General features: G+C 41.7%; 1 protein-coding gene across 1 annotated transcript; it reads left to right on the top strand.

The window, feature by feature from the left end:
- The first annotated feature begins 119 nt into the window (after positions 1 to 119).
- Positions 120 to 27,213, top strand: LOC134147182 (ATP-binding cassette sub-family C member 6-like). Its single transcript, XM_062588064.1, has 32 exons — positions 120 to 173; positions 814 to 990; positions 1,234 to 1,359; positions 2,041 to 2,178; positions 2,678 to 2,803; positions 3,571 to 3,632; positions 4,479 to 4,610; positions 5,200 to 5,412; positions 6,283 to 6,460; positions 6,935 to 7,096; positions 8,724 to 8,816; positions 9,408 to 9,611; positions 10,225 to 10,371; positions 11,171 to 11,258; positions 11,540 to 11,609; positions 12,355 to 12,481; positions 13,003 to 13,179; positions 13,598 to 13,765; positions 14,113 to 14,115; positions 15,434 to 15,598; positions 16,013 to 16,161; positions 16,829 to 16,949; positions 18,096 to 18,303; positions 19,334 to 19,644; positions 20,361 to 20,560; positions 21,239 to 21,365; positions 22,110 to 22,211; positions 22,949 to 23,095; positions 23,636 to 23,794; positions 24,019 to 24,185; positions 24,652 to 24,846; positions 25,396 to 27,213. Exons 1-32 carry the CDS (start codon positions 120 to 122, stop codon positions 25,502 to 25,504), a joined length of 4,605 nt encoding a protein of 1,534 aa, XP_062444048.1. The 3' UTR covers positions 25,505 to 27,213.
- Positions 27,214 to 27,438: the final 225 nt, after the last annotated feature.

The raw sequence follows: 27,438 nt of genomic DNA, 5'->3' as shown, positions 1-27,438 counted from the left end.
TCCTCCGGCCGAGCCCGGGCGGCCGCCCGGGCGGTCACCAGGGGCCGGGGGCGAAGGGCGACGGCCGCCTTTGCGCCGCTGGGGCCCCCGCGGCGCTGCCCTTGGCACGGGACGGCGGCATGGCGGCGGGCGGCGGGCTCTGCGGCTCCCGCGCCGGCTCGGCGGGGCTCTGGGTGAGTGAGCGCTGCCGGGACCTTCCCCTGCCCCGGGGGCGGCCAGCCCCGCCGCCCCCGCCACCCTCAGCCCGCCGGAGCCAGCCGGGCTCGGCTGCCGTGGGGCCGCGCGGGGCCACCCTGAGCTGCTCCTCCACCACCCTGGGGCCAGGGACCGCAGCCCACTGGTGGGCAGCTCTGGTTGTGGAGCCGCAGCGTCAAGGGCCAGGGCAGGGAACAGTCTGGATATGCACTGCAGGCACTTACTAGATGGTTTATTCCAGAGTTAGGTCTAGATCTACGCATTTAGTAAGGCAGCAAAATTGTAACTTTGGTCATTGAGCCTTTGCTTGGAGTCTGCTGTAACTATTTCTGCCATATGCCATAACCCAGAAAAAAACCTTGCTGAACCATTTTACTCTACTCCCTCCAAAATGCTACTGCTGAGCCTTCCCCTGCCTGTGTCACCTTGCTGTTCTTCCAGCTGACCCTTTACAGCCAAATGTTTCTTACATTTAAATTTATATTTACATTTAAAACTCTAAATCAAGTTTCTCTAACATTAAGGTAATCTCAGTGTAGCATTAGCAATATATATTAGCTAGTGAAACTGTGCATTCTTTAGCATTACTGTTTTGCTTCTGTGTTGATTCTGTGGCAGGACTGGAACCAGACGTGGTACACAGACACCCCCAGATTTACCTGGTGCTTCGAGAACACAGTCATTCCTTGGATCCCTTGTGCCTATCTTTGGATCTGTTTTCCATTCTACTACATGTATCTTCGACACAAAAACAAAGGCTATATTAGGATGTCCCACATCTTCAAAACTAAAATGGTAAGGGCAGAAGCTGGGGTTTGAGCCTAACATTATGGCAACTTTGATACAGAATTTAATTTTTCTAAATTGTCAACTCTTTCCTGGCAATCCATCTCTGTGTTTGCTTCAATGTTTACTTTCTATCCCCAACCAGCCCTCCCACCTCTCCAGTCTTACAGCTCAGGTTGCTAGGAGCATTCGGTTTGGTAGATCATCGCCATTTCAGTCCATTCCAACATGTGTTTGCTGTCTCTACCCCAGGTCTTTGGATTCATCCTTGTAATACAGTGCTTTTCTAATGTCTTCCTCATGCTGTGGAAAATAAGCCAAGGAATCCCATGGGCTCCAGCAGTCTACATTACCCCTGCAGTGCTGGGGGTTACAATGGTAATTCTTCCTTTGTTTTGTCTATATGTGGCTCAGCTTAGCCCTCCTGGGCTCGATCTTCCTGTATTTCTTATGTTTCTCAGTATCTTTGAGCACAAAGACGGCTGACGGAGAATAGAAGCTGCTGTGAAGCCTTTGCAGGCTGGTACCATGCTTTGTGAGTTTCTGCTCTATGAAGGCGCAATGGGTTAGAGCTAGAGCATGACCACTGGGACTACAGCTATGTTATATACAGCCCTGTGAGTAGAGTATACCTCGCAGGAAAAGAGGCAGCAGTAGTGATTAGGAAGAGATCTCACAACAAGAGGACAAGATCCAGTTTCTCACAGTCACGGTACATGATGTAGTGTGCTTAGTATCTTGATGAATGAAATGGGTTGCCAGTTCAGCTAATTGCCTCTTCTCCCCTTCTATCACTGCATCTTTATAGCTTTGATCCTCCCAACCTCTAGGCCTGCTTGTAGTTGCATTGCTTGCCCTTTCAGTACCTCCATTCTTGAGTACAAAACTGCACGTGCCTTTCAGCTTTAGCCTTTTAGGAACAATAGTTCAGCGCTGACCATCTTGAAATGTTTGAGCATAAAACTAATTTATTTTGCTCTATGTATCAATTAATTTGATGATGATGTTTGGCTTTCCCTAGCCAGCTACATATTTTACATATTTTTCGCTTCCTGTCAGATGCTTGCAATGTTCCTTACCCAGGCGGAAAGAATGGTGGGCACTCAGTCTTCAGGCATCTTGCTGATTTACTGGCTGCTCACGTTCCTGTCTGCAGTCCTGATGCTTAGTTCCAAAATCCAACATGCCCTAGAAAAGGTAAGTGAAATGTATTTCTTAACATGCAGGGGTATGAAGTTTCTAAACACCATTGCTCTTTTTGCCTCATTGATTGTGCAGTGGACAATTAAATTCCTCTCTTAACATACTTGCTGAGAGGAATGGCTGATGATTCTTGGTCATCTCCATCCATGTTATCATTATAGATAGAGCGTTGTTTTCTGAAAGCTCAGCTGACTTCATATGTGAATAAAAGCAAAATGAATTTAAATACTGTCACTAAAAACTGACCTCATCACAGATTTTGTAACAGCATAAATATCTTTGTATATTATACTTACTTAGTATTATTTGGGTAATTTTCCATTTAAAGTTTTCCATTTATGTAGCTCTACATAACAACAGTTTAAATAAATGCAACTATAGAAAATACACTCATGCAAAACTCTGAGTCCATGGCTTATAGAATATTAGGTATCATCCTTCTCCACTGATTTCATATTATTTACCTCAATCTCAACAGTATTCTGTTTCTTAGGGCTTCCTGGAAGACTATGCCAACCACATTATGACTTACCTTTATGTTAGCCTGGTGCTAGGAGAACTTGTGTTGTTCTGCTTAGTTGATCACCCTCCCTTTTTCTCAAAAGCTGTCAACAGCTCTGTAAGTATAATGGTTTTCATAATGCATTGATTTTTTGTCCAATCAGGAATTTAAATTTCTGCAAATATGCAGGAACATGATTATTTGGCAGATGTAAAATGCATCATTATGTGTAAAGGACAACATTTTAAAAAATAACAGGTAGTTTAACTGCTTGTTTGAGATTGAACCAATTTATTTTCAGAACACCTGTACTTGCCATTAATGTGATGGGTTCTTTGCCCTCCTAGGAGTGCCATAGACCGACCAATCTATTCCCCAATTTTTGTTAGCTAAGACTCCCCATCCCACTCTTCATATCTCCCCAGTTCTCCTACCAGTTTGCAACTTACTCATGAGCCACTGCTTTTTCCTACTTCTCCAGTTCTCCCACTCATGCTAGCACTAGCAAAACTAACAAGACTAATTAACCCCTTCTAGTTAATTCCTGAGTTGGCTGCACACAAAGCAAGCACAAAGGCACCAACGTTGTTATCTTGTACGAGGTATGAGCAGAGCACAGTTCTGTACTTCAGAAAATAAATGTCTTTGGGTGTGAAGAGTGAGATTCTTTCATCCTCTGTCTTAGGTGTCATTCAAAGTCTAATTCATTAAACTCTCTTGCTCCCATTGATCCTCCACAATACATTCACCTTGTCTGGGGCAATGAATGGGGGTTGCATTGCTTTATAATTGCTTTTCCCATGGAAGTGCAGAAGGGAATTGTATTTATCTGACATGTACCCATTTCTATATATAAATATGATCCATATTTTTCCTCCCATCAGAATCAGTGTCCAGAAGCCAACAGCTCTTTTCTTTCAAAAATCACATACTGGTGGTTCTCTGGGTAAGAAAACACAGAAGACAACAGGTTTTTTGTTTTGTTTTGTTTTGTTTTTTCTAGCATATCAGATAAAAACAATTAGGGTAAGAGAAGGTGTAGATGACAGCCAGCAGCAAATATCTCAGCCCCCAAATTAACTTGCCTAGTGAGGATTTAAATTTTTTCTCTGAAGACTTGAGGAAGTCCCAAAAGATCAAGTTATACAAATTCAATTATTTTTTTCCAAAATAGTTTGAAGCACAAATTTGAAAGTTGACTTTGCCATTCTACATAATCCTCTCCCCACTTCCAGCTACTCCTCCAGTGCCCTCCCAATCCTGAAAGAGACCTCAGTAATCTAAAATTATCTCTGTACACCATCCATACCACACCACCCTGACTGCCTGCCAGATCTTCCTGTAACAAATGCTGGGTGGAAAGGACATGTCAGAGAGGGACCCTGGCGCGCCCTGCTGCTTCGCATTCAGAAGGGAAATGATCACACACTCGGGGCCTGACTTGTTGGCAATGGGGAGGCCTAGCCTATGTTTCACCGAGTGACAGAATGTGCTAAACAACTTTGTCTCCCACTGCCCACTCCTCAAATCTTAGTACAATGTAAAATAGAACTAGGGCTTACTTGCAAATGGCAATTATGTTGGCAGAAGAGAGCATATGGGTTTGAAGCAAAACTGTTATTCCTGAATATTTGTGTTTATTCTGGGAAAGCATATTCCTAAATAGTGTTTTACGTAAGCAACTCTCTCAACCCACTATGGAACCCTGACTTAAAGTCCATCTGTGTTGAATATGCTACACGCACAAAAAATCCTTCTGTGCTTAGGTTACAGCAGTCTCTGTGTTCTCCAGGCTTGTCTGGAAAGGCCATCGGCAGTCCTTGGGGGTGGATGACTTGTGGTCCGTGAGAGAAGAGAACTCTTCAGAAGAAACTGTTGCCCAGATTGAAAAAGAATGGAAAAATTACCGTAGCAGAACGAAGCAGTAAGTACTTGGTCTGGAAAGTGTGTCGTGCACTCAAGCAGGCAGTTTCTCTTTCTCTTCTAGATGATGCAGAACAAACAGGATACACAGGTGCTGAGGCGCCATCTCAGAACAGATGCTTTCATCCTCTCCATTTCCCAGAGAGTGCCAAACAAGTTGCTTCAGTGCATATGCATGTCTGAACATCACATCTGCTAGGTGTTTCTTATGTGGACAAGGGAATGGTTGGAAGGGTCATTCCCACTGAATTATTTGTCAATTGAGCAAGGAAAAGAAAAGGATGGTCTGTGTAAAATAATCTGAGTAACTCTCTGCTATGAAAACTTGGGGGTCATTACTCCTTTGTGAGTGAGTACTCAGTGAGTTCCTTTGTGCAAAATCAGATTTTAAGTATTGAAATCTGCTGAAGAACATGCTTTAATTTCTTAAAGTTTGAGCTTTAAATTCTTTGTGAGAGAGATCATTTTTTTCGTGTGCATTTATACTGGACATGACATTAAGACCCTATGTGAGATTTTTAAGAATGAAAGCACAAGATCCTCAAGCTTTCTCCAGTTGCAGCTATCCTTCTTACTGTTTTTTTCTTTAGAAAAATGGAGTCCATGACATTTAAAAGGGGTGAGAAGAGCAAAACAGGCTTAGCAGAAGCTGAAGAGACCCAGGTTCTACTGCAATCAGAGCAGAGTCAGAGTGGGCCCTTACTGAAAGCACTTTGGAGCATGTTTGGAACCTATTTCCTTCTTGGCACCCTCAGCTTAGTTATCTGCGATGTCTTCTTGTTCTCCATTCCAAAGTTACTGAGGTACGTGCAAATTTAGAATATATTTCCCAAAGGAAATACCACACATATAAGATTGCTGTGTGCATGAGCTCAGAGACGTGTGTGACAGCACCCACTGAGACTGTCATACAGAAAGTTGAATTAGAAATTTTATAGTGCTGATGAAAGGAGTTCAGTTATCATTCGTACTAAACCTACAGTCAATTCAATGAGAAAAAGCCATCACTGGCCAAAGCTGTGCACATTTTTTTCATGGCTCTATTCTGACAGAGGAAAGGGCCCATTGCTCCAAGTCTTTTGGCAACTTGACTGGACTGGAACAGGGGTGTCAGTTCTCAGTTTGTTCTACATATCACATCAGTCACTTGTGCTGTCAGCCACTTGCTGTCATCTTAAGACTCTGATCTCTGATTAAAAAGAGCACAGTTGTGCATCCTATACATCTCAAATAGCTTCTTTATTCAGCTGCCTTTCTGCTTTGTGGACTGTGTTGGTACAACACATCACAGTATATGTTCAAGGCCAGAATCACTTGCCACTCATAAAAGTTAAGTGAAGTTCTGGAATTTCACTTGCTTCTTTAGATATGGCTTCCAATTTGCATATTTCTGACAAATTCATGCAATTAAGAGTCATCTGAGGCTGAAGAGACACTGAAAATGGGGTCACCCCCAAGGGGAAGATGCTGAGATCTGAGATTGCTCCAAAACCAAGAGTAGCTACGTGTTTAAAATCAGGATGTTGTAGATACAGGATACTTAGCAGTTTGTCCCACTCTTCTGCTCTTTTGCTGAGAAAGTTCAGCCAGAGAGAATACAGAAAAATCTCTTGGGTGTCTGATATTTCATCAGTTCTACAGGGGTTCATTGACACCTTGCTCCTGTCTTGCAGCCTTTTCCTGGAGTTCATTGAAGACCAAGAAGCCCCTAACTGGCATGGTTACTTCTATGCCTTTGCGATGTTCCTATTAGCTTGTCTCCAGACTCTGTTTGAACAACGATATATGTACATGTGTGTTGTTCTGGGACTGAGACTAAAAACTGCAGTAACAGGGCTTGTATACAGGAAGGTGAGTCTGCAGCTTCCCTTTCAGCTTCATTTTTTTCTAAACCCTACGTTAATCATTATGACATTGTTGGTACCAATTCTTAACAATATCAGGGAAGATGATGTTCCTGGAGAACTACTTTTAGCATATAGTTCTGTGCTATAATCATCTCTGAACAGCTAGTGGGAGGTATTTCACTATTTGTTTTTCAAATCTTACCTCTGAAGGAAAAAGCAGGAAAAAAAAAGAGGAAAAACAGCATAAGCCTTCTTATGCTGTAGATTATGGTTGAGGCTTTTCATTAATTGTCAGAAGGAATAAAATCTTAATCCTAAAGTTAAGTCACGTATCCCAGGCAATAGTGTGTTTTCCGTGCCTAAGATTTAACATTTTTTTCATCTTTTCCTTTCTTTATAGGGAAAACAAAATTGTTTGATTCTCAGGTCAAAAGTTGTTGCTTTACTATATCTTTCCTTTCTTCTCTTCTCTGTCTAGATCCTAGTCATGTCAAATGCATCAAGAAAAACAGCAACAGTAGGTGAAATTGTTAATCTGGTATCTGTTGATGTCCAAAAGATAATGGATCTTATTATCTATTTTAACGGGACCTGGCTTGCTCCTATTCGGATTATCATCTGTTTTGTCTTCTTGTGGCAGGTAAAATATGAAAAGAGTACCTACCAACCCCTTTCTATTCTTGACATCAAAGGAAAGAGGAATTTTCAAAATTCTGCTTAGAGCTTTGCTGATCTGAACAACTAGAAATTGCCATACTTTTCTTAGTTCTGTAGCATGGTGTTTTATTAGAAAATATTTTTTTTTTTTTTAGTATAGAATCCTTTCCTGATGCTTCACTTCATCCTTTTACCTATGTATTCAGCATTCAGTCTCTTGTAGGCAAAGACAGCAAGTCTGATTGTTCCGAGCTTACTGATAAGCTTCTGCCGTCAGATCTTCTTTTGTCAGCTCTCTTTTTGAACAAAATGAGCTGGCCCACTGCAGGTTGCAAGTTCAGTTCCAGCTCCTCAGCATAGTTACAAAGCATAAATGAGAATGGTCTGAAATGACAGCTTGAAGGACTTCATCCTGAGGTCTGATTTCCACAAGATCAACAGAACAGTCTGAAGCAAGGTTATATGATATTGAAAGAGGAGGGGAAACATTAAATTTCACAGGTATAGAGGAATTTAGCAAGGAGAGATCAAAACCTAAATTAGAATAAAGGCTGGTAGTCTAAAAACTTCATTTTTCTCTTAGTTTCCTTAGTTTCTTGGCATTTTCTCAGCAGGACAGAGCCCTATTTCTCAGTCCTGTTTTTTGCTAGTTGCACATCAAATGGAAGTACGAGTGCTACAGAGCCAGTAGCTTTCCAGAGGCCTTTCAGACTTTCCTTTGTTAACTAGGATCAGCCAGTCCTTGTACCTGGCAGGGTCCTACAGGCTTGGAAAATAGATTAGAAGCCATGGTATAGACTTTGAAAGTTCATCATCCCTTTCTAATGATGGTGACAAGCTGAATGTTGTTGCATATAATGGAGCTACTTGAGATTTTTCAGTAGTAACTTACAGCTTGCTTTACATCTCTCTCTCCTTATTTAGGAATAATTAATATTTGTTTGCTAGTGTTTACATGTTTACAGACCTTATGTGTAGTGAATACCTTTTTGTTTCTGTGTATACCAGCACTCACCTCTCTACCAAACTGAACTAATCTGCCACAGGTTGCAACTAAACCAGGAAAAACAAGCTCGCTATATTGGCCCACAGTCAGTATCACTGTGAACCCTGGTATCCAAGAGCTGTCCACGTGTACAAGGCACGGTAAAATCCTGCCATTTCATCTCCCTCATTGATGTAAACTCAGGCAAGCTATTTATGCCACAAGAGTATTTTGTTGAGGGTCTGCTTTTCTTTTAAACAAAATCTGATTTGGGTGACTCACTTATGACAGCCACAAGATGTCCTCCTTCACACATCCAAGAGCAGGTGGGAAGAAACAAATGACTTGAATCTCCAGCGTTTCTGGATCGCTTGTTCCTAAAAGGGAAGCTGATAAATTCAGCAGAGCACAATGTCAGGAGCTACCCTGTCTGGGGAGTCAACAAACCCCAGTGATTAGGGAGCACAACTTCCAAGAAAGGCAAAGGGTAGACTAGAGGAAAGCCTTAGGCATGAGGAATGTCAGGCAGAAGCTTCAAATGGGAAGGAAGGTGAGGAAGGAGGAGTAGAAGACATTTGTTTCTAGCAATCACCAATAGTTCTTCTTTCCTTTTCTCTCTTGGCAGCTTCTTGGGCCATCTGCCTTGACTTCAGTTGCTGTATTTCTTTTTCTTTTGCCACTGAATTTTGTGATCACGAAAAAAAGGAGTCAATTTCAGGTATATTTTGCTTTTTAAAAATGGGAAGTGTTTTACTAATGTGAAATATGCTGGGATTGAAAACCTAAAGGTTGCTGTGATCTCCCAGGAAAGGATCATGTGGAACTCAAGACTACAATACAAATCCAAACCTAATGATTACGTTAGGCATGTTGTAACAAAAAGTATTGTACTGAAGTGGATCACTAGTGCATAATGGCTTAATATTTATTATCCATACTGGCTATGACTGTCAGAAGGACTGTCAATAGAAAGATTCAAAGCCTATAAAATTTCTTGATACTTAGAGTAAGCTTTTCTTCACATCCTTTCTTTTACTTTATGTCTGCCCACCTTTTCCCTCTTCTAGGTTTCTTCTTTTTTTTTTTTTTTTTTTTTTTTTTTTTTTTTTAGCTTCCAGTAAAAATTAAACTCTGAAGATGAAAAGCCAAATATCTGTCAGCCTGGAATTTTGTAAGCAAAAGAGTATATACAGCTCAACTGCAGGGAAATTTGTTTAGAATTCATAGGCAAGATTAAGATGTTTTTTCAGAATAATTACACAGCTAAACACTCATCCTATTAAATGATGTTCATAAACATTTATTGCAGGAGGCCCAGATGAAATATAAAGATGAGCGGGCCAAACTTACCAATGCCATTCTCAGTGACATTAAAGTAATCAAAATCTATGGCTGGGAAAACATCTTCATGGAGAAAGTGCTTAATATCCGGAAGCAAGAACTTCAGACTCTGAAAAGATCTCAGATTCTCCTCTCAGCATCTCTAGCTTCCTTCCATTCATCAACTTTCCTGGTGAGTGGTTCACCTTCCTACCTAAAACACGTGCTGCTATTATTTCTACTTCTCTTCGTGGTTCTGTCTGGACAGGTTTTTCTTGTTGGACAGCTATGGATAATGTCTGTCCAGAAAATCTAGTGGTCTCACAGGAGGAGCTGAGCCCCAGCAGAATGAGTCATACAGACATTTACATTGTCCTAGCAGGTTCAGTGGAGAGTTGCCTGACCTGGTGGTGTGTTTCAGGCAGACTGACTCTGCTTTGCTTCAACCACCTGGAGACCACCAACTGCACTGAGCTTATGGCACTGACAGTATCTGAACAAGTCACTTTTGCACTTGTCGTTCTTGTAGCTCAATAGTGAATTAGTTGTTCCAGTGACCTTGCCATGGTTGCAGCACCAAAACGTCCTTAAAGCAGAACAAATGTCAAGCGATCAAATTGCTGTTTTTGTCACCAGCATGCAAGACCTTTGCCTCTGATATTTGCAGGACAGTGGCATCACGTTTATGGCTGATACCCTGACTTCAATTAAATGGGTTCGAGTCTTTAGGAAGGGACCTGCCACCCTTGAAGCATTCTCTTTCCTATCTGAAGCAAATGATTTGCTTTTTCTTTGCTTCCTTCCAGATTGCATTTGTTATGTTTGCTGTCTACACCCTGGTGGATAATACACACATCCTGGATGCTCAGAAAGCTTTTGTATCTTTAACCCTGATCAACATTCTCAACACTGCACACTCGTTCCTGCCATTCTCCATAAATGCTGTGATCCAGGTCAGCTTCAGGCTATGTTCCTCTCTCTTTCACCGTAACTGTTTTTTTTTTAATGTATTATCATTAACAGGTAAAAGGTAGGTATTTATTATGATATTCAACTCTGGCCAGCTGTTCAATTGATGTTGAGAAATAGTGAAGGGCAAGGATTTGCAGCTGCTTTGCAGGTACTTCGAAATACTATTTTTCAGAAAGGCTCCATATATTAACAAAATAGTTACTAATAGCAACTTTTCAGTCTTTTGGGGCCATATCACTGTCCTGTGGTGTGAGGATCTAGCTAATGCTCTTTTTGTTGGGCATCTGTGCTTCAGCTGTCTTTTAAAAGTATTAACTCCTTCTTAGTCCTATATCAGCAACGCTACATCTCAGAAGTGCTTCCAGCTCCATTTTTAATACAGAAATCAGAATAGATGGGGCAAAAGTTCCTTGGGAGTTCAAAGGAAATCCTGCTAGCCAGGCCAGAGAGAAAATTGGGAAATTACACTTCCCTCTTGCTCACCAAGACTCTTCATTAACAGAAACAATCACTGGGAAGTACTGCAAAATGAATCCCAATTTTAAGCACCTAGATAGTAAAGAAAACAGTTGGAAAAACATGGGTTTTTTGCTGAGCTAGGTGAAAAAAAAAAAAACAATTAGTGTAGGGAAGAGCTACATTTATCCACCTAAGCATATGGCATCTGCAACACAGCACCTAGTCAACAGTTTAAGTGGGTCTTAAGATTGAATCTTTACTTGGAGTTCTAGCTACTTTCTAATTCTAAGTCTTATTGTTTCCTGTGTTTCTTTATTACAGGCTAAAGTTTCTTTAAACCGCTTAGCAGCTTTTCTGAATCTGGAAGAACTGAATCCTGAGAGCTCAAGCAGAAACACTTCTGACTGTGGTGAGCTTTTGCTTTAGCATTATTGTCTTACGGGGGAGTGGCTTTCACTGTTTTGCTGCCACTCTGAGTCAAGAGTGAAAACCATTTGCCATTTAACAACATTTTCTCTCTTAGGTCTATTCATTTCTATCAGTGCCCTGATAATTAGCCTCTTCTTCTGGGACATAAGATTCATCTTACTTATAAATATAGAAGTACACACTGAAATGTAAAGTCACATAGATAGGGACATTTCTGTACTTACCTTTGAAAATACATTAATTCTACTGCTTATATTTTAGTGCAGGCAAGCATCACTATAAGGAATGGGACTTTCAGCTGGAGCAAGGAAACTTCTCCTTGTCTTAGAAGGTACAGACTTACCCTTAATCATCCCACTTCTGAAGGCCAGGTTGGATGCTGAATGAAATAATTCTTCAGCGCCATAAGTGAAAACAGTGTGGAATATCTAGATACTGATGATTTGAGTTTGCTTCATATTTAACATTGAATTCTGAAATTATAATATCAGAAAAAAATTAATCTTGCTTTTATGCCTGGGCACAGAAATGGGAGAGTCCCTGAATCTGGATGTTGGCTAAATATATGCAAACTGTTTTCTTTACATAATTTTCCTGTCCAAATATGAAATTACAGTAATTTTAGTCAAAAAGTGGAAACAGTTTATACAAATATTATATATGGCATCACTACATGCTTATCTCAAAAGCTACAGCATTTTCAGAAAAGAAAAATTGTTGCAAAGCACTGACATTCAGGAATGTTTTGCATCCAGTGCTTTGCACTAGGCTGTCTCCAAAATGGGGACCTGGGCCTTGGATCTGCGTTTGAATCCCATTAGGAAAGAGCAAGATGAGGGTATGACTGAAGGATTTCTGATTGAAGATGCCTTTGAAATGATCACTCCTGAGCTGCTAACAAAAGTCAGCTTGACAGAAAGAGTAAAGTTGTATAACTAAGGCCCAAAGTATGACATTAGGGGAGTTGGTTGGTATATTTTTACTGTTACAAGAAAATAGCAAGAATTTTGTTTATTTTCTTTTCAGAAAGCACATCTGAAAACTAACTGGGCAGAGGGGGGCTGTTTTCCTTGTAGGATAGATCTCACTGTGCATCAAGGCTCCTTGCTTGCTGTAGTTGGCCAGGTGGGTGCTGGGAAGTCCTCCTTGCTGTCAGCATTACTTGGCGAGATGGAAAATACAGATGGCTGTATGACCATGAAGGTAAATCTCCCGCTAAGCACTTGCTTGTGATTAGGTCATCTTCAGGAACAATAAGATATTCCCCAAGGCATCAGTTCCTTGATGAAAACCTGTTTAGTTTATTGCTGAACTTTGACAATGGCTATCATGTAGCAGCCTGGATCTATTCATCAGAAGGTACTTTAGACCTCTTGGAGGGGCCTGGCCCATGGGAATGGGATCTGAAAGAGGACTTTAGAGATACAGTCCCATTTCCCACTCTAACACCAAGCTGAAATAGTATCCTGGTAAGGCACTTCATCTGCTTGTACCTCATTTCTTCTTCTATATGGTAGAGAGAGGTGTAGTCTTCTGACTTTGCAAAGGACTCTGAGAGCTGTCAATGATGATAGTCATTCCTCAGTCTCATTTATCATACCAAACTTCTGTAAAGCTAACAGAGGTCTTTTCTTCAAAGACATGGTGCCACTGTATGTAAAACTCTTCAAGTTTAGCTTTATGAAAAGGACATTGGTAACATTCTTCCATTTCTGTTTTTACAGGGCACAGTTGCTTATGTACCTCAGCAAGCTTGGATACAAAATGCTTCAGTAGAAGATAACATTCTCTTTGGGAAAGAGATGGATGAAACATGGTTCAATACAGTGATTGATGCTTGTGCACTTCAAGCTGATTTGGAAAGCTTCCCTGCAGGGCGGAAGAGTGAAATAGGAGAGAAGGTGCTGGCTCAGTTTTATATTTTGGCCAACTTTTCCACAAGACACTACAAATTATGGTACAAATTACTTGAAACACCCGTTGAAGGGACTAAATTTGCAGGAGGGAGGTGCTCAAGAATTTCTGAAAAATCCTGACTTAACAGGGTCTGAAGCCCACCAGCTGACAGTTAAGGTAGCTGGCGATATGAGAAATCGTTAAGATGAAATAAACATCTCCAGGTCATTCTTGGGTCTTTTTTTGCAGATCAGTGGAGTTGCAAGTAAAGCTGCTACTGCCTCAGTATCTCAGGAGCCCTTTTTGGAGAAAGTGACACTGATTTAAACACAAGGAAGCCAAAAAACCTCAGAGTAAATTGCAGACAAGGGCTGACAAAGATGATGCTACTTTGGAATAAACAGTGTCAATGCATTTTTACAGGGGATTAATATATCTGGAGGGCAGAAACAAAGAGTGAATCTTGCTCGTGCCGTGTACCAGAAGGCTTCCATTTACCTACTGGATGACCCTCTCTCAGCTGTTGACGCCCACGTTAGACAGCATATTTTTGAACATGTTCTTGGACCCAATGGCCTACTGAAAGATAAGGTATGTCATAAATTCTAAAGGATAAAAGATAGTAAAACTGTACCTAATCACAAGGTCCCCTCAAATGCTTCTCATGAGGTGGGGTACTCATTCCACTCATTCCATCAAAGGCTCCCAAGTTGTTACTCTTTTTTTTTTTTTTTTGCTAATGGCAGCAGGCATTACCATTAACAACAGTGGAAGTGCAATGGGTAACCCCTGCAATACACACACCACATGGAATTCACATGGAATTTGTGCAGTGAATCTCACCTAGAGAAGAGGAAGAGTAGAAAGTTAGGTTCTGCTGAAAGACTGCCTGCATCCTCACTCAAACCACGTGCCTAGTTCCACCCTTATTTGTACAGCAAGTTTGGAGCTTTTTGTTCTTCTGTCAACATTATTCTTCTCCTTCTTTGGGATTTACTTCTAATACAGTTAGGAAGAACTGTCTGATCTCTTCCAGCTTATCATGTCTCATCATAATGCCTCATCCCGTCACTTTTGAATACTTCAGGGGGGCCTTCACAATTTTCATCACCCAGACATTCATCAGTTAGGTGTGGTCTTAAGACCCATCTTAAATTCTTCTCTTCCTTTCTTCTTTGCAGCTTTATTTTTTAATATTCCTTGGTATTTCTCTGCTGTCAAGCAATCTGAATCTTAAATATGTGTGCATGAGAGGAGAAGATAGGCCAGTTCAGTTTGTTTCTTAACATAAATTGTCAGAGCATTGCATTAAAGGCAGGAGTTTGCATGCAGCTTCTCATTTCTAGGCTGTGCTTTACTTATTTCAGGAGGACAGGGGACAGTAGTTGCTTTTTAAAAAAAGAGAAACCATAGATCTAATCTGCACACAGGCAGAAGGGATCCTACAAAAACTTCATATGAGGTATTTTTTCATTAGAAAGCCCAATTAAAGCAGAAACTTCCATAATTACTAATATCTTTCTCTTCACATGTAGATTGCTTGCAAGCATCAGAATGTAATCACTATATTGAAATACAGAAAGACTGGTAAGGAGCAGGTACCAGACTTAACCTGTACTCAAAGATTGATAATATATTAGAAATACAGTACTTGCCCATTTCTTATCTGAGGAAAAATACTTTTCTTACATTCTTTCCTACAGGTAAGTATCTGTGCAAATATGCTTGAAAACTGAGATGAAAAGGAACTTCACTGTTACTCCATTCAGGCTGATGAAGTTGTGAGGCACAGGTTTGGCTCTGAAATATTGATAATGGTGACTATAAATACGACACAATCCCTGACTAACATAAATCTAGTTAAGAGCTTCAGTCTGGGTGGAGTCAACAATGTGGAACTGGTCAGTGAGCCAGGTAAAAGGCTCCCAGGGTGATAGCCAGTGACTTCAGACTTTAGTTTCTTTGCTTGCTCTTTTACACTGGGTGACACAAAGCAAGGTGGTTCACTCCTCTGCTTATGAGTTCTGCACTTTCAAAGTGGGCACAAAGCCATGCTGTGATGCTGTGAAGATAAAGTTCATCAGAGAGCTGCTCAGAAGTGATAGGAACAGATGACCAAAATACTGTTTTATATATGTTAGCAGAAATTCTAGCTCACACCAAGTATGCGTCTTTCTTCAGAAGACAGCTGACTGCAACAGCTCAGGTGAGCAGTGGAATGTGCAAGCAATTGTAACTGTTCTCTCTTGATTCAAATAGACTCGTGTGCTGGTGACTCACACAATCAACATTTTGCCCCAAGTGGACAATATTGTTGTGCTGGTGGATGGAACAATCTCGGAAGTTGGTTCTTATCAAGAACTTTTACAGAGAAACGGGGCTTTTGCAGAATTTCTTCATTCCCACATTACTGCAGAAGATAAAGCAGGCTCTGGTTTGTCAGGTAAACCAAATGAATTGGAATCATTTTTCCCAGTTTGATCAGTCACTTGTTTCCTTCTTAATGTTATACGTAACATTAAAGACCTGGAGGTGTGCTGCTGTTCAGTTAAGAAGAGGGAAAATAGAACAGAACTGGAAAAGCCACTCTTAGTTTTGTTCTATTAAGGATATCTAAAGCAGAGATTCTATCCCTGTGAGCTATCATTTTTCATGGAAAAAAAATCCCTGTCAAATCAGCTGACTCATCACTCCAAAATTGTTTCTTCCATAAACAGTTTCATCTTAATGGGCAACAATCATGCTGTTAACATAATTACCCACTATATGTGCCATTCTTAAAGCTTCGCAGAGATTATTTCTAACTTTAGAAATGATTCTTTGTAATGAATCTTTCCTCCATGTTACCAATCTCATGGTTATACAGGACAAAATGGGAATGTAAAGCATTTAGAGAGAAAAAGTGCACTTATGTCTCCTACAGCTGTAGGAGACACCAAAGGCACTGTCATTTCTGGAAATGATCCATCGTGGGAGAAGCTCTCTAGGTAAGCTTGAAGCTGTCTCAGGCACCAAAGGACTTCCTCCAAAAGCCCATACAAGACTGTGAAGATTCCTACTAAGTATGATTTGAGATCAGTCTGTAAATGAGCAAGCAAGCAAAACACAAGACTGGGCAGAGAACTGCTCTTGAATATGGATGTCGAATAACATTTTCTCTGTATTTCACAAGGAGCTGTGTAATTCATCCCAGAACTCAGGTACAAGGCATATTGGTGTATTTATTTGCTGTTCAGTTCCCAGGAGGGCTGCAAGGTTTGACTCATTTCGTGTCAGTCACAGCTAGTCAATGCTCAGACTGGTAATAGCTACACTTGACAGATTCCAGCACCTGTGATAAACATGAACAATGCTATGGGTCACTCTGGAGAACACTAAAAACCACACTCCTAAAAACAGGCATGGATATAGAGACAGATGGGTAAGGCTGTCCAGCTCCCCCAGTTCCCACACCCTTTTCAACTTGGGGGAATATCACTCCCCCAATACAAGAAGTGTTCTTATGTGCTCTCAGGGAGAGGGAAAGGCAGTTCGGCTTTACCCTCTGTCCTCAAAGACACACAGGTGGTGGTGGGATTCCTTGGATCTGAAAAGGCTTTGAAATCCTCATTGGCTTGGCTAAATGTCAAAAGGATTTTTATTTGCTTTATGAAGTGACAGGTCAGTCAAGTCTTCTGCTATGGAAAGGGAGATCATTGCTGTAAGTCAAGACTGTACCACTGCTGCAGCTGCCAAAGGAAGATTAACCAAGGAAGAGAAAGCTCAGCGTGGCAGGGTAAGTGAAGCACTTCCCTGTAACAGCAAAGACTTGTATCATGGGCTTGTTACTGATCCACTCATGACTCTTGACCCACTCCGGTGGGGGGGATCAACTCTCTGCCTGAGGCAACCCAGTGAAATTCCAGAGAAGCCAGCTAAGCTGTACAAGTTTGCCCTATAACTGAGGCAAAGTCATTTCATCATTATTTTATGTAGCACCTTCCATGCAAACTGTATCTCCTGTCACATCCTAGTCTAAGTGGTAGTTATAAAACAATAGTAAGGCATGTACATTGCACATTATGGAAGTGATGGAGGAAAGAATAATTTATGATTACTCAAGAAGAGAGATACTGATTCAAGAATTGAGCTGAAGAAGAAAGCACTGCAGTAGTCAGAGTGAGATAGTGGTGACAGGCAGAGGCAGGGAAGAGCGGGACTTTAATATTGGGTCTGTCCACAAACTCTTGAGGCTGCTGGGAAGGGACACATCACCGTTCTTGTCTCGTCCAAGGAGAGCATCTGAAAAGGCTGAGGCAAGGAGGGTATTATGGAAGACAAAGAAGCAGAGAAAGGATTCCAGCTAAGAGGAGTTAGGCATGGATGAGTTCTGGATGCAGGACACACAGCAGTGGGGAGGACATGGGGAGGACAAGAATAGCTGAGACTACACGCTGCAACAGAGGAAAGATGAGAATAGAAAGTGTGACACTCCAAAGAGATAAGGGGGCTGATCTGCCCCTAGGAAAGTACGTTGTTAGCCAGACTGGGATACTCTCACTTCTGCTGGTCAGCAGCTACTCACAAAAGCAGTCAGTGGGATACATGCAAGTTATTGCTCACACTGACAACAAATGTAAATGACTGCCCAGCTTAAGGAAAGCCGTACATTCATTCCAGCAGTAACAACAGCCTAATGGGACCAACAGTCAGCTGTTGATTACGATCAGTGGTTAGCAGCATGGATTTATTTAAATATGGCTTCATTATTCATCCAACAGGAAAATGAAAAGAGAATTAACATGGTTGCTATGGCCCAAAACAGGGTAGATATGCCATAATAAATCATTCCTTGTTTCAGAGCTGCTGTTCCTTGCTAACAAGCTTTATCCTTCCCACCCCTTCTTCTATCTCCTTTATTTACCTAATTGTTTTACTTCAGGTTAATATTTCAATTTATGTGGCATACCTGAGGGCAACAGGCTCCTTGCTGTGTTTGTACATCATTCTGTTGTTCACATGTCAGCAAACTGTGTCGTTTTTTCGTGGTTACTGGCTCAGTATGTGGACAGATGACCCTGCTTACAACGGAACACAGCAACACACAGAGCTCAGGGTTGGAGTGTTTGGTGCACTGGGAGTCATTCAAGGTTTGTTGAATTTGCTCACCTAATTCTTCTGTGTGTTTGCCTTCCCTTCCCCATATCCAGGGTATTTTCTTAGAATATAAACAAGTGCATGCCCACAGGCTTGGTCTCTTGGCACCGGCCCTAAGGGTTTGGCATGGGATCTAAAACTACAGGCTCTGACGCACAGAGAGGACTTCTAAGGGATCTGAACAATATTTCCAGCATTACTGCCTGAAATTCTACTTTGTGGTATGCTGGAAGTGTTCTGTGCATTTCAGTAGATCATGATGAAGAGTGTCTTCCTCTGCACTTCTGCTTATTGGAGCTATATGGCCTGATACCTTAGAAAAATTCACCAACTTCCTTGTTTTTCCATTCTGCTCCTTTGTATCCAGCACTTCTACTGATCTTCCTCTCCCTTATCCCATTCCATTCCTCCAATATAAAGAAGTCATATTGAAGTGGCAAGAGTGGCTGCTCTCCATCTTGAATTAAAATTTGATTTAGATTTTTTGAGTGTAAAGAAAGTTAAAGTCAAGGAATTTTACATTTCTTTAAACCCTTCCCTTGAAAATAAGTGTCTGCAATTCTTTTGGCCACACTTAAGAAATTACCTGCTTCAGGGCTGAAGTCAAATCTGGAAAGATATCAGCCCAAGAGACAAAAGTTTTGGAAAGCTTTGAACAAGCCTAGAAGAATGGAGTGGTTATGGTACCCTCCTAGTGAATCTGAAGGTAGAAGACCTAAAGTGCCATCCACGCAGGAAACTTAGAAGAACACAAAATAATTCTAGTCTAGCTCATTCTGTGGAGAATGAAGGGTTTCTGCCCTGTATGTGCAAGTTGTTGAATCCCTAGCCCCCGTCAGTCTTGCTTTCACGGTCTTACGCCCCCTCTGGAACTACCCTGCAGAAAGAGAACATGCAGCTCTAAGACTTAACTGCTACCACAGCAGTCACTTCCTTTCACTAGTGAAAATCATCATTTCTGTCAAAGGGGAACTCTAAGCTGAATTTGTTCAGACACAGTAATTACTATTTTTAAAATTACAGCCCTCAGCAGATTCATCTCCACAGCAGCAGTCCTTCTAGGTGGCGTGTTAGCATCACACAAGCTGTTTCTTCAGTTGCTGAGGAGCGTCGCTAGATCCCCAATGATCTTCTTTGAGCAGACACCCATTGGAAACTTGCTGAACCGCTTCTCCAAAGAAATGGACGCCATTGATTCCGTCATCCCAGACAAGCTGAAGTCCTTGCTTGGGTTCTTGTTCAACTTGCTGGAAATCTATCTTGTGATTATAGTGGCTACACCAATGGCAGCAGTGGCCATAGTCCCCTTGACTGTGCTGTATGCTGTATTCCAGGTAGGAGTTCAGAGCAATACACAGAAGAGGCTGAAGCAGCATGGCCATGTCCCTGCAGAAAGCTTCCTCCCATTTCTTAGGGGCTGAGACATGCAAAAACTAGTTTCATCATCTCCAGCTACATGTGAACAAAAAGAACACCAGTGACTCCTCCCGTATCACCTCAGCCCTCCAAAGCACCCCAGAGACCTCAGAGACTTGTGTTTTTCTGATGTCCAAATCAGATCCCACCTGCAGCTTGCTCCTTGTACCCATTAACGTAAATAAAATCATGTCAAGACCAAAGGCATTTTTCCTTTCCCCCAGAATTCCTATGCTGCTTTCTACTATAAATACGTACGCAAAGCAGCTCTTACACTGGGCTCTGAAAACTCACGTGCTTTGTTGGGTAAGACTGAACATAAGGGAAGGGCAACTAAAGGGTGAAAGTACTCCTCCATTCTCCACCCAGCAAAGGATGAGTGCAAGTTTAGAGGCTCTGGGAGTTCACAGTCCCCTGGCTTCCCTGCATTAACCATGTAGTATTCTTAATGACAGTCAAACAGCACATACCAGGCAGAAACACTGCAGTCACTTTTAAGGGCATCTCCTGCCTGCAGGTTAGGTTTCTGCAACATTATCCTAACGTGTATTGTTGCACTTACTGAGCCCTATTGAAATTTTCTGGGAAATATCTCCATACTAGTCACTTCCTCTTTCCTTTCCCTTTGTACCAGCACTTCTACGTCATCACCTCCTGCCAGCTGAGACGCCTGGAGGCTGCCAGCCGATCACCCATCTATTCCCACATTTCAGAAACCTTTCAAGGGAGCAGCGTGATCCGCGCTTACAAGGACCAGGAGAGATTTATTTTGAAAAGCAATTTCCGAGTGGATGAGAATCAGAGAATATGCTTCCCTGGAGCCGTTGCTGACAGGTACAAATCTGCAGGGTAGAGGAAAGCATAGTTTAATCTCACAGCCCTGGTGAGTGGAAATTTGCTGCTTTTGAAGCTTGGATAGAGAAACATGGAAGATGGGACAGTGGTGTGCAGTGTTCTAGCAACAGGATAGCCTCTTACAGTATCACTCACGCTGTACCCCTCTCTGGCATTATGCCCGGCACACAACCAGTGTGCTCTCATCTCTGCTGTGGGGCTGGGTGCACGCACACACACACGCCTCGCCACTTGTGTGGTATGACCTTGTGCCCAAAATGCAGGAATCTGGTACATGCCTAGGGAGGCCCATCATTGCATGAGAGAGGGCATGGGGCCTGCAGCAAACCCATCAGACAGTGGAACAACCAGTAGTCAGTCATTGAACGGGTGAGGAGTACCAGAAAGAGCGAGAGATGTCAGACCAATTCATCCAAGCTGCGTGCTGACTGCCTCCAGCAGTGCTGACTGCTGGAGACCACAGGCCAGCATGTTTGGACTGACTGGAGCCCTCCATGAACCGATGGGACAGGTAGATAAGCAGCCAGGGGGTGGTAACGGCTTTGCTGAGCACCCTATACCCCTGCAGCTCCCCAAGTGTTTTACAAAGTAATCACAGATGCTGTGGGGATGAAAGAGGGCAGTCAGCAACAGCTCTATACTATCCTTCTCTTGCAGATGGCTTGCTACAAACCTGGAATTTCTAGGCAACGGCATTGTGCTGTTTGCAGCACTATTTGCAGCAATTGGCAGAACACATCTTAGTCCAGGAATTGCTGGTTTTTCTATTTCATATGCTCTTCAGGTAACTTGACATTCAAGTAATATAATGCTGTCTTATGTCAAAAGCAAGTGTAAAGTTACAAGTGTAGCCATATTTTAGTGTTTTGGAGGACTTTCTATTCTTTGTAGGACTGAAAACATCTTCCAAGGGTGCATGTAACTGCCTTAATTCTTCTAAATAATACTAAAAGGGGCAGAAGACCAAAGGTCATAAAGTATGAAAACTCTTCTAAATTAAAAAAAAAAAAAATCCTTAATCTGCTAATCTAATCTAAAGTACTATCATTGCTGAAATCCAGAGCCTCCTGAGAACATGGCCCATTAGAGAGAACAAACCTGATAAATCCACCAGCAGGTGTGTTTTTCCTCCTGCATGTGAACTCATTCTTGAGTTTATATAGCAAGCTCTGAACTACTGAAGCATGTCTTATGTGCTTATAGTCTAACTTTATGCAATGGTCTAAGAAATTGTCACACCATCTCTTTAAGCACCTGAGTCAGGTAGTAACTTTTTATTCTCTATAAATTTGTTTAGAAGAAACTATAGGGGAAAGCTGGCCAGGCTTTTTCCATACAGCTTTACAAAATTTCATAAGTGATTATTTCTTAGCCTTTTAAGAAATGATATCTAAAGTAATTAGCTGATGAGGTCTTTATAAATAAATACTATGACAAAGTACCAGCTACTTTTTGAGCACAAGTCAACAGTCATTTTCTCTGTCCTAATGTAGGTTTTTGGTAACACTAATGCTTCTCTTTCTGCTAGATAACTGGCGTTTTGAACTGGATGGTGCGCTCCTGGACAGAAATAGAAAACAACATTGTTTCTGTGGAGAGAGTGAGAGAATACTTGAGGACTCCTAAAGAGGTAGCTTAACCAGTTATTGGTCTTACCAGGGGAGGTTAACAGCCCTACAAACAAGTGACTTTGCTGTTCCATCTAGAGAAGCCACCTAGTTTTGCCCGCTCAGGAAGGCTAGTTATGTCTCCTTTAAAGAACTGCAGCATTTGTTTCTTTTATCCGGCTAACTAGGCTTGTTTTATAACCACTGATCATCGTACTTCCTTAAGCCAGCTAAGCATTAGATTGTCATTAAAATAGCTTCACTTGGTAACACCCGTGGAATGAGCTATATTTTCTACCCATATTTGGAGTATTGTGCCAGTTCAGATGCAACTCTGTGATAACTGAGGCTGCCAGATAGCCTTTTAGCCACTAAGAATCTCCAGTGCAATCATTTTTATGTTCTGTAATCATTAAAATTATTATTTCTCCATATATTGACCTGAAATCCTACTAATGCAGACGTTCAGTCTCGTTTGCAGGAGTATATAATTTTTTTTTTTATTGAAGCACTTACAATGTCAGAACACTGACACGTGAATTAACGCTTATCCTCATTTTCAAATAGGATCATCTAACCTTTGAACAAAGTAAGAAAGTAAAAATTTGGATTATAAAAGTTACAGACTCTTTCAGAAACTGTAAAGAAATCTGGACGAATTTTGCATAGATATTTTCATAAATCTCCTATTTCAGTTTGGCCACTTGTTTTGTTAACTTAAATCAGATTTATACAGTGCTGTTTATTTTTGTCTGTCTAGGGACTCTGGACTCTGAATGGCAAACCTCAAGATCAGGTTTGGCTCACTGAAGGGAGAATCGAATTCAGAAACTATAGTTTGCGATACAGGCCAGATCTGGAGTTAGCACTGAAGCATGTCAATCTAACGATCAATGGGCAAGAGAAGGTATGCAAAGCCATTTATTGCATAAGAGCTACAAGTGTGAACAGTACTTTGTAATGATCAGATCTGGACAAGTATAGTCCCTGCCGTACACCAAGGTAGTAGTTTATAAGCATGAAGGCTCTGGTAAGGTATAAGCCCTTTCCCATCTATCACCCTGAACACCTCTCCGAGAGCAAGGCAGAGTTGCCTGTATGCATTAGATATTCTTCTGAGTAAAGTTTCATTTAACAAAGGATTAGCAGAGCTTCTGTAAAGAAATTTAATTTTTCAAATCTAGTGCCACATTGGGGTTTCATTCTAGCTGGCAAATATTCTACTTACTCTTCTCAAAGGCTTTCCTGATTTCTTCTTCATATACAACAATTACAAACTGTAAATGATTCCCTCTAAGAATATATCCCTAAGCAACATGAGTCTCAAACAGCCCTCAAGTTTTGAACCATTTTCAAAGTTTGTACATCAGCTAAGAACTATATGACAGGACTGTAACAGTGAAAAAGGATCAACATCAGTAACAAAAGCTTTCCTTTGTACTCGCAGATTGGTATAACTGGGAGAACAGGAGCTGGGAAATCTACTCTTGCTGTTGGATTGCTGCGGTTAGTGGAAGCTGCAGAAGGAGAGATCCTAATTGATGGACTAAATATTGCTCAAGTAGGTCTCCATGACCTTAGAACCAAGATAACTGTGATTCCCCAGGTATGAAATTAATTTCCAGAATGTTTAAGCAGTGCTACAAGGAAAGCTTTTGAAACTCACTGTGAGATGAAGGACATTAGAAATTTCAAATCTGTAAATAACTTCTGTCCTTTGCTGGTCTCCCATTCAGTCTAACATTAGCCACAGATTTCACCCAGCAGAGAGAACTAGAAAGCTTGTTTCTGTGATTCATTTCAAGAGTTGTTTGTTCTTTCTGTACTCAGGATCCAGTTTTGTTTTCTGGCTCTCTAAGAACAAATCTCGACCCGCTAAACCAATACACTGATGCGGACATCTGGACAGCTTTGGAACTGACTCAGCTCAAGAACTTTATCGCAGATTTGCCAGAGCAGTTGGAATATAAGTGCACTGAACAAGGGGAAAACCTAAGGTACCTTATTTGCAGAAAGACAAAGGCAGGGCAGTGCCAGCCGCTAGGCTAGGAGGACATAAGTAGCAGGACAGTCTTATTTATCATAGCAAAGGAATAGTATCCAGACAGCAAGTCACTGCACGATTGTCCCATTCAGCAGCATAAAAACACACCTAAAGACTCTGACCGGAAGACCTTCCGGACTGAATGATTGTGGTGACTTGTGTTTGTGCAGTGCTTCGCTCACTGGAATTCCATTCAAAATTCAGATCTCCTGGATCCTACAGCAATGATCACCCTTCATTTTCTTAGGTCGTTTCACGCTTTTATCTGTGGTGCCACTCAGCCCCAATCACCCTTTCAGGTGACTGAAAAGGAAACAATCACCATTTCAGACTGTTTTCAAACCAAACACCAGTTCTAACCCCAGAGAAAAAAAAATCAACTGCGATTCTCAGTCTACCACCCCTCTTCTCATTTGCAGCACTGGTCAGAAGCAGCTGGTTTGCCTGGCCAGAGCACTTCTCCGAAAAGCCAAAATCCTGGTTCTAGATGAGGCTACATCAGCTGTAGATCTAGAAACTGATCTCCAGATTCAGTCCACCCTGAAGACTCAGTTCAAAGACAGCACAGTGTTAACGATAGCTCACCGTGTAAACACCATCATGGATTGTGACAGGTAAGCACATCTTCAGACAGTTTCCCAAGGAGGAAGACAGACAGAGGCAGCTTGTGTGAACTAGAGAAACCACACAGTGTTAATGAGCAGCAATTCCACTTCTGTACTTTTCTTTCTTACCCTGCAAAGCTTTGCTTTACATCCTAGGAGCTATCCGACATCAGCTAGGCACCAAGCAGCTAATCAGATTGTTTATGTCGATATGACGCATTTCATGCTGCATCATTCCTCTCTTTTGGCCTACTGACAGCTAAACCATGGCTACAGTTCTTTGCTTCATGTTAAAATCACAAAGCCAAAATATGTTCACAAAGTTTGCTCTGGTCAGAGTTGCCAAGAGTTTCCCCTCCCACACACTCAGTACTTGAACAGTCACTCATCAGAAACCTATTTCCATCCCACAGCTATTTCTCAAATGGAAAGCTGTTGGAAGCTTGGTTAAATGACAAGCTAATCTTGAGATTTATTTTAAAACTAGGTAGAAATAACTGAGTTTATTGCAGTTGTTGGTGCATCTCCAGGCTTATATTTCTGTTTTAACATTCACAGGATTTTAGTCTTGGAGAACGGCTGGATAGTTGAATTCGATACTCCTGAAAAATTAATAGCTCAAAAAGGAGCATTCTACAGACTGGTGGAAGAATCAGGCCTTGTCTGACTCACCTGTGGAACATACTGTAATACCGCTTTTACTGGGAATAATTGATCTCTTAATTGAATTACCTTCATTTAATTCTAAAATGCCCAATACTCAACCAAATTGTGTTTGAGCTATAACTGCACTGGATAGATGAGCAGCGATGACTTGGGATACACATACTGCTTCCTTAGGAAACTTAGAGATTCCATGCTCATTATCTTTCCAGATACAAAAATTCACTCTGCTGTTGAAAATGAGCCGGTCAGAATCTTGAACTTAAATGCATGCATGCCTTGCTGCTTTTATGTTAAAAAAAACAAAACCAAAAACCTATCTGATTTATACTATAAATGGAACCCAAATACACTGCCATACGTAAGGATTATATGGAGTATTTCTAAGTGCTGAAGAGATTATAATCAGTGAACGAGAAAATTAATTGCTAAGAACCAAACCTAATTACTTACAGCTTGCCCTAAGTTGCAGGGAGAACACATTTAGTCTTTTGAAAATGCCTTAGGTGCTCACCTGAACACTGTTTGCAAGCAGGTAAGATAGTGTCCAAGGCAGCAGCTGTATCTAAGTCATCCAAAGTGCAAAAACACTAGGGGAGTAGGGAAAAGCAAGAGCAATGCAAGTAAGCATGAATGCGGATCGACTCCACTGCCTGTGGCCTGCCCATCACAGCTGGCAGTGACTCCATCTCGCTTCTGTGAGCTTTAGATGAGGCCTGCACAAGCCGTGCGGTTTGGAAGGCCGACAAATTGTCTGCGAGGACAAGAGGCAGCATATACACTGGCTTGTTGGTGCAGATGAGAACAACTGGGCTGGGACCAGGCAGCAGGAGCCGTTCATCCTGCCGGAGCACTTGGAGCTGCGCTGCTGAAAGCCAGGCAGTCACCACGGTCACAGCCAAGCTGGTCCGAACTCCAGCACCCATTTCCAAACTGATTTTGTCACAAAGAATTTGCCTGGTAGAAAGCACCTTCCTGTGATCCAGCGTATCGCCTGCAGCATGACAGTCCAGCAGACATGCTCTAGGAGACCCTGCCAAGCAGGGAGGTTGGACTAGATGATCTCCAGAGGTCCCTTCCAACCTTACTGATTCTATGATTCTGTGTGGAGGCAGCAGGCACTTACCTCGTTTGTTCCCAGTTTTCCCCTGGCCTGCTGTGTGCTCTCAGGCAAGGCACTGACCTCATCGCACTCGCTCCCCCTTCCAGCCTTTCCCTTGTCAGCAGAGAGTGCAAGTGCCCTGGAACAGCAGAGTCTCTGGCTTGGTGCAGGTAACAAACCGAAACAGCCCCCCAAAGCAAAGCCTCTGCACAGTGCGGGGAATCGGCCGTCAGAGCTGTCCTCGCGACCCGAACGCAACAAGAAAAGGCAACAAATAAATCACACCGTGAGATACTGACGTTCATCGTGACTTTCCATCTTCTGGGAGGCTGAAATTAAAGCAAAACCAAGTACTAAAATAGCTCTCTCTAGTAAGTTAAACTTATAATATAAAAATAAAAAATGGTGAAGGGGATGTGTCAACCCAGACTAGCCAAACCAGCAGCTGCTTCTCCACTAGCTGTTTAGAAGCTTCTTCACCCATGTTACGAGCAGTTCACAGTTTCTGCTGAACAGGTGCCTAAGATCTTAAGCCCAATGCCTGCTGCCTTACTTGTGCTAAAATACTAGGGAAAAGGTTTTTTTCTGATTTTTTTTTCCCCTAAACGTTTTTTGTGGTTAAACAAAGTATCTCAAATAGAAAAAAAATTTTCAAACAGAATATGAGTATCTTAAAGATTTATTAGTGGATCTCAAAATCATGTTTTAAACTGTGTTTAAAAATAAGAGAGTTTTGTTTTGGTTTGGTTTGGTTTGGTTTTTTAGTTATTTAACTGAGGTCAAAGAGCAAGAGAAGTGCCTGATTTGCTGGGTAATTCTGAAACAGACATAGCGGA

The sequence above is a fragment of the Rhea pennata genome, chromosome 15 (genome assembly GCF_028389875.1).
Source record: "Rhea pennata isolate bPtePen1 chromosome 15, bPtePen1.pri, whole genome shotgun sequence".
Classification (NCBI taxonomy): Eukaryota; Metazoa; Chordata; class Aves; order Rheiformes; family Rheidae; genus Rhea; species Rhea pennata.
Note: the sequence above shows the minus strand (reverse complement) of the source record. Positions and strands in the feature narration are given on the sequence as shown.

What these genes read in the sequence shown, in the direction of transcription:
- LOC134147182 (XM_062588064.1), top strand. Translation starts at nt 120, where the DNA reads ATGGCGGCGGGCGGCGGGCTCTGCGGCTCCCGCGCCGGCTCGGCGGGG. An exon ending in TACCGTAGCAGAACGAAGCA is followed by an intron (nt 4,611 to 5,199) that starts GTAAGTACTTGG and finishes TTTTTTCTTTAG; the next exon opens with AAAAATGGAGTCCATGACAT. An exon ending in CAGGGCTTGTATACAGGAAG is followed by an intron (nt 6,461 to 6,934) that starts GTGAGTCTGCAG and finishes TTCTCTGTCTAG; the next exon opens with ATCCTAGTCATGTCAAATGC.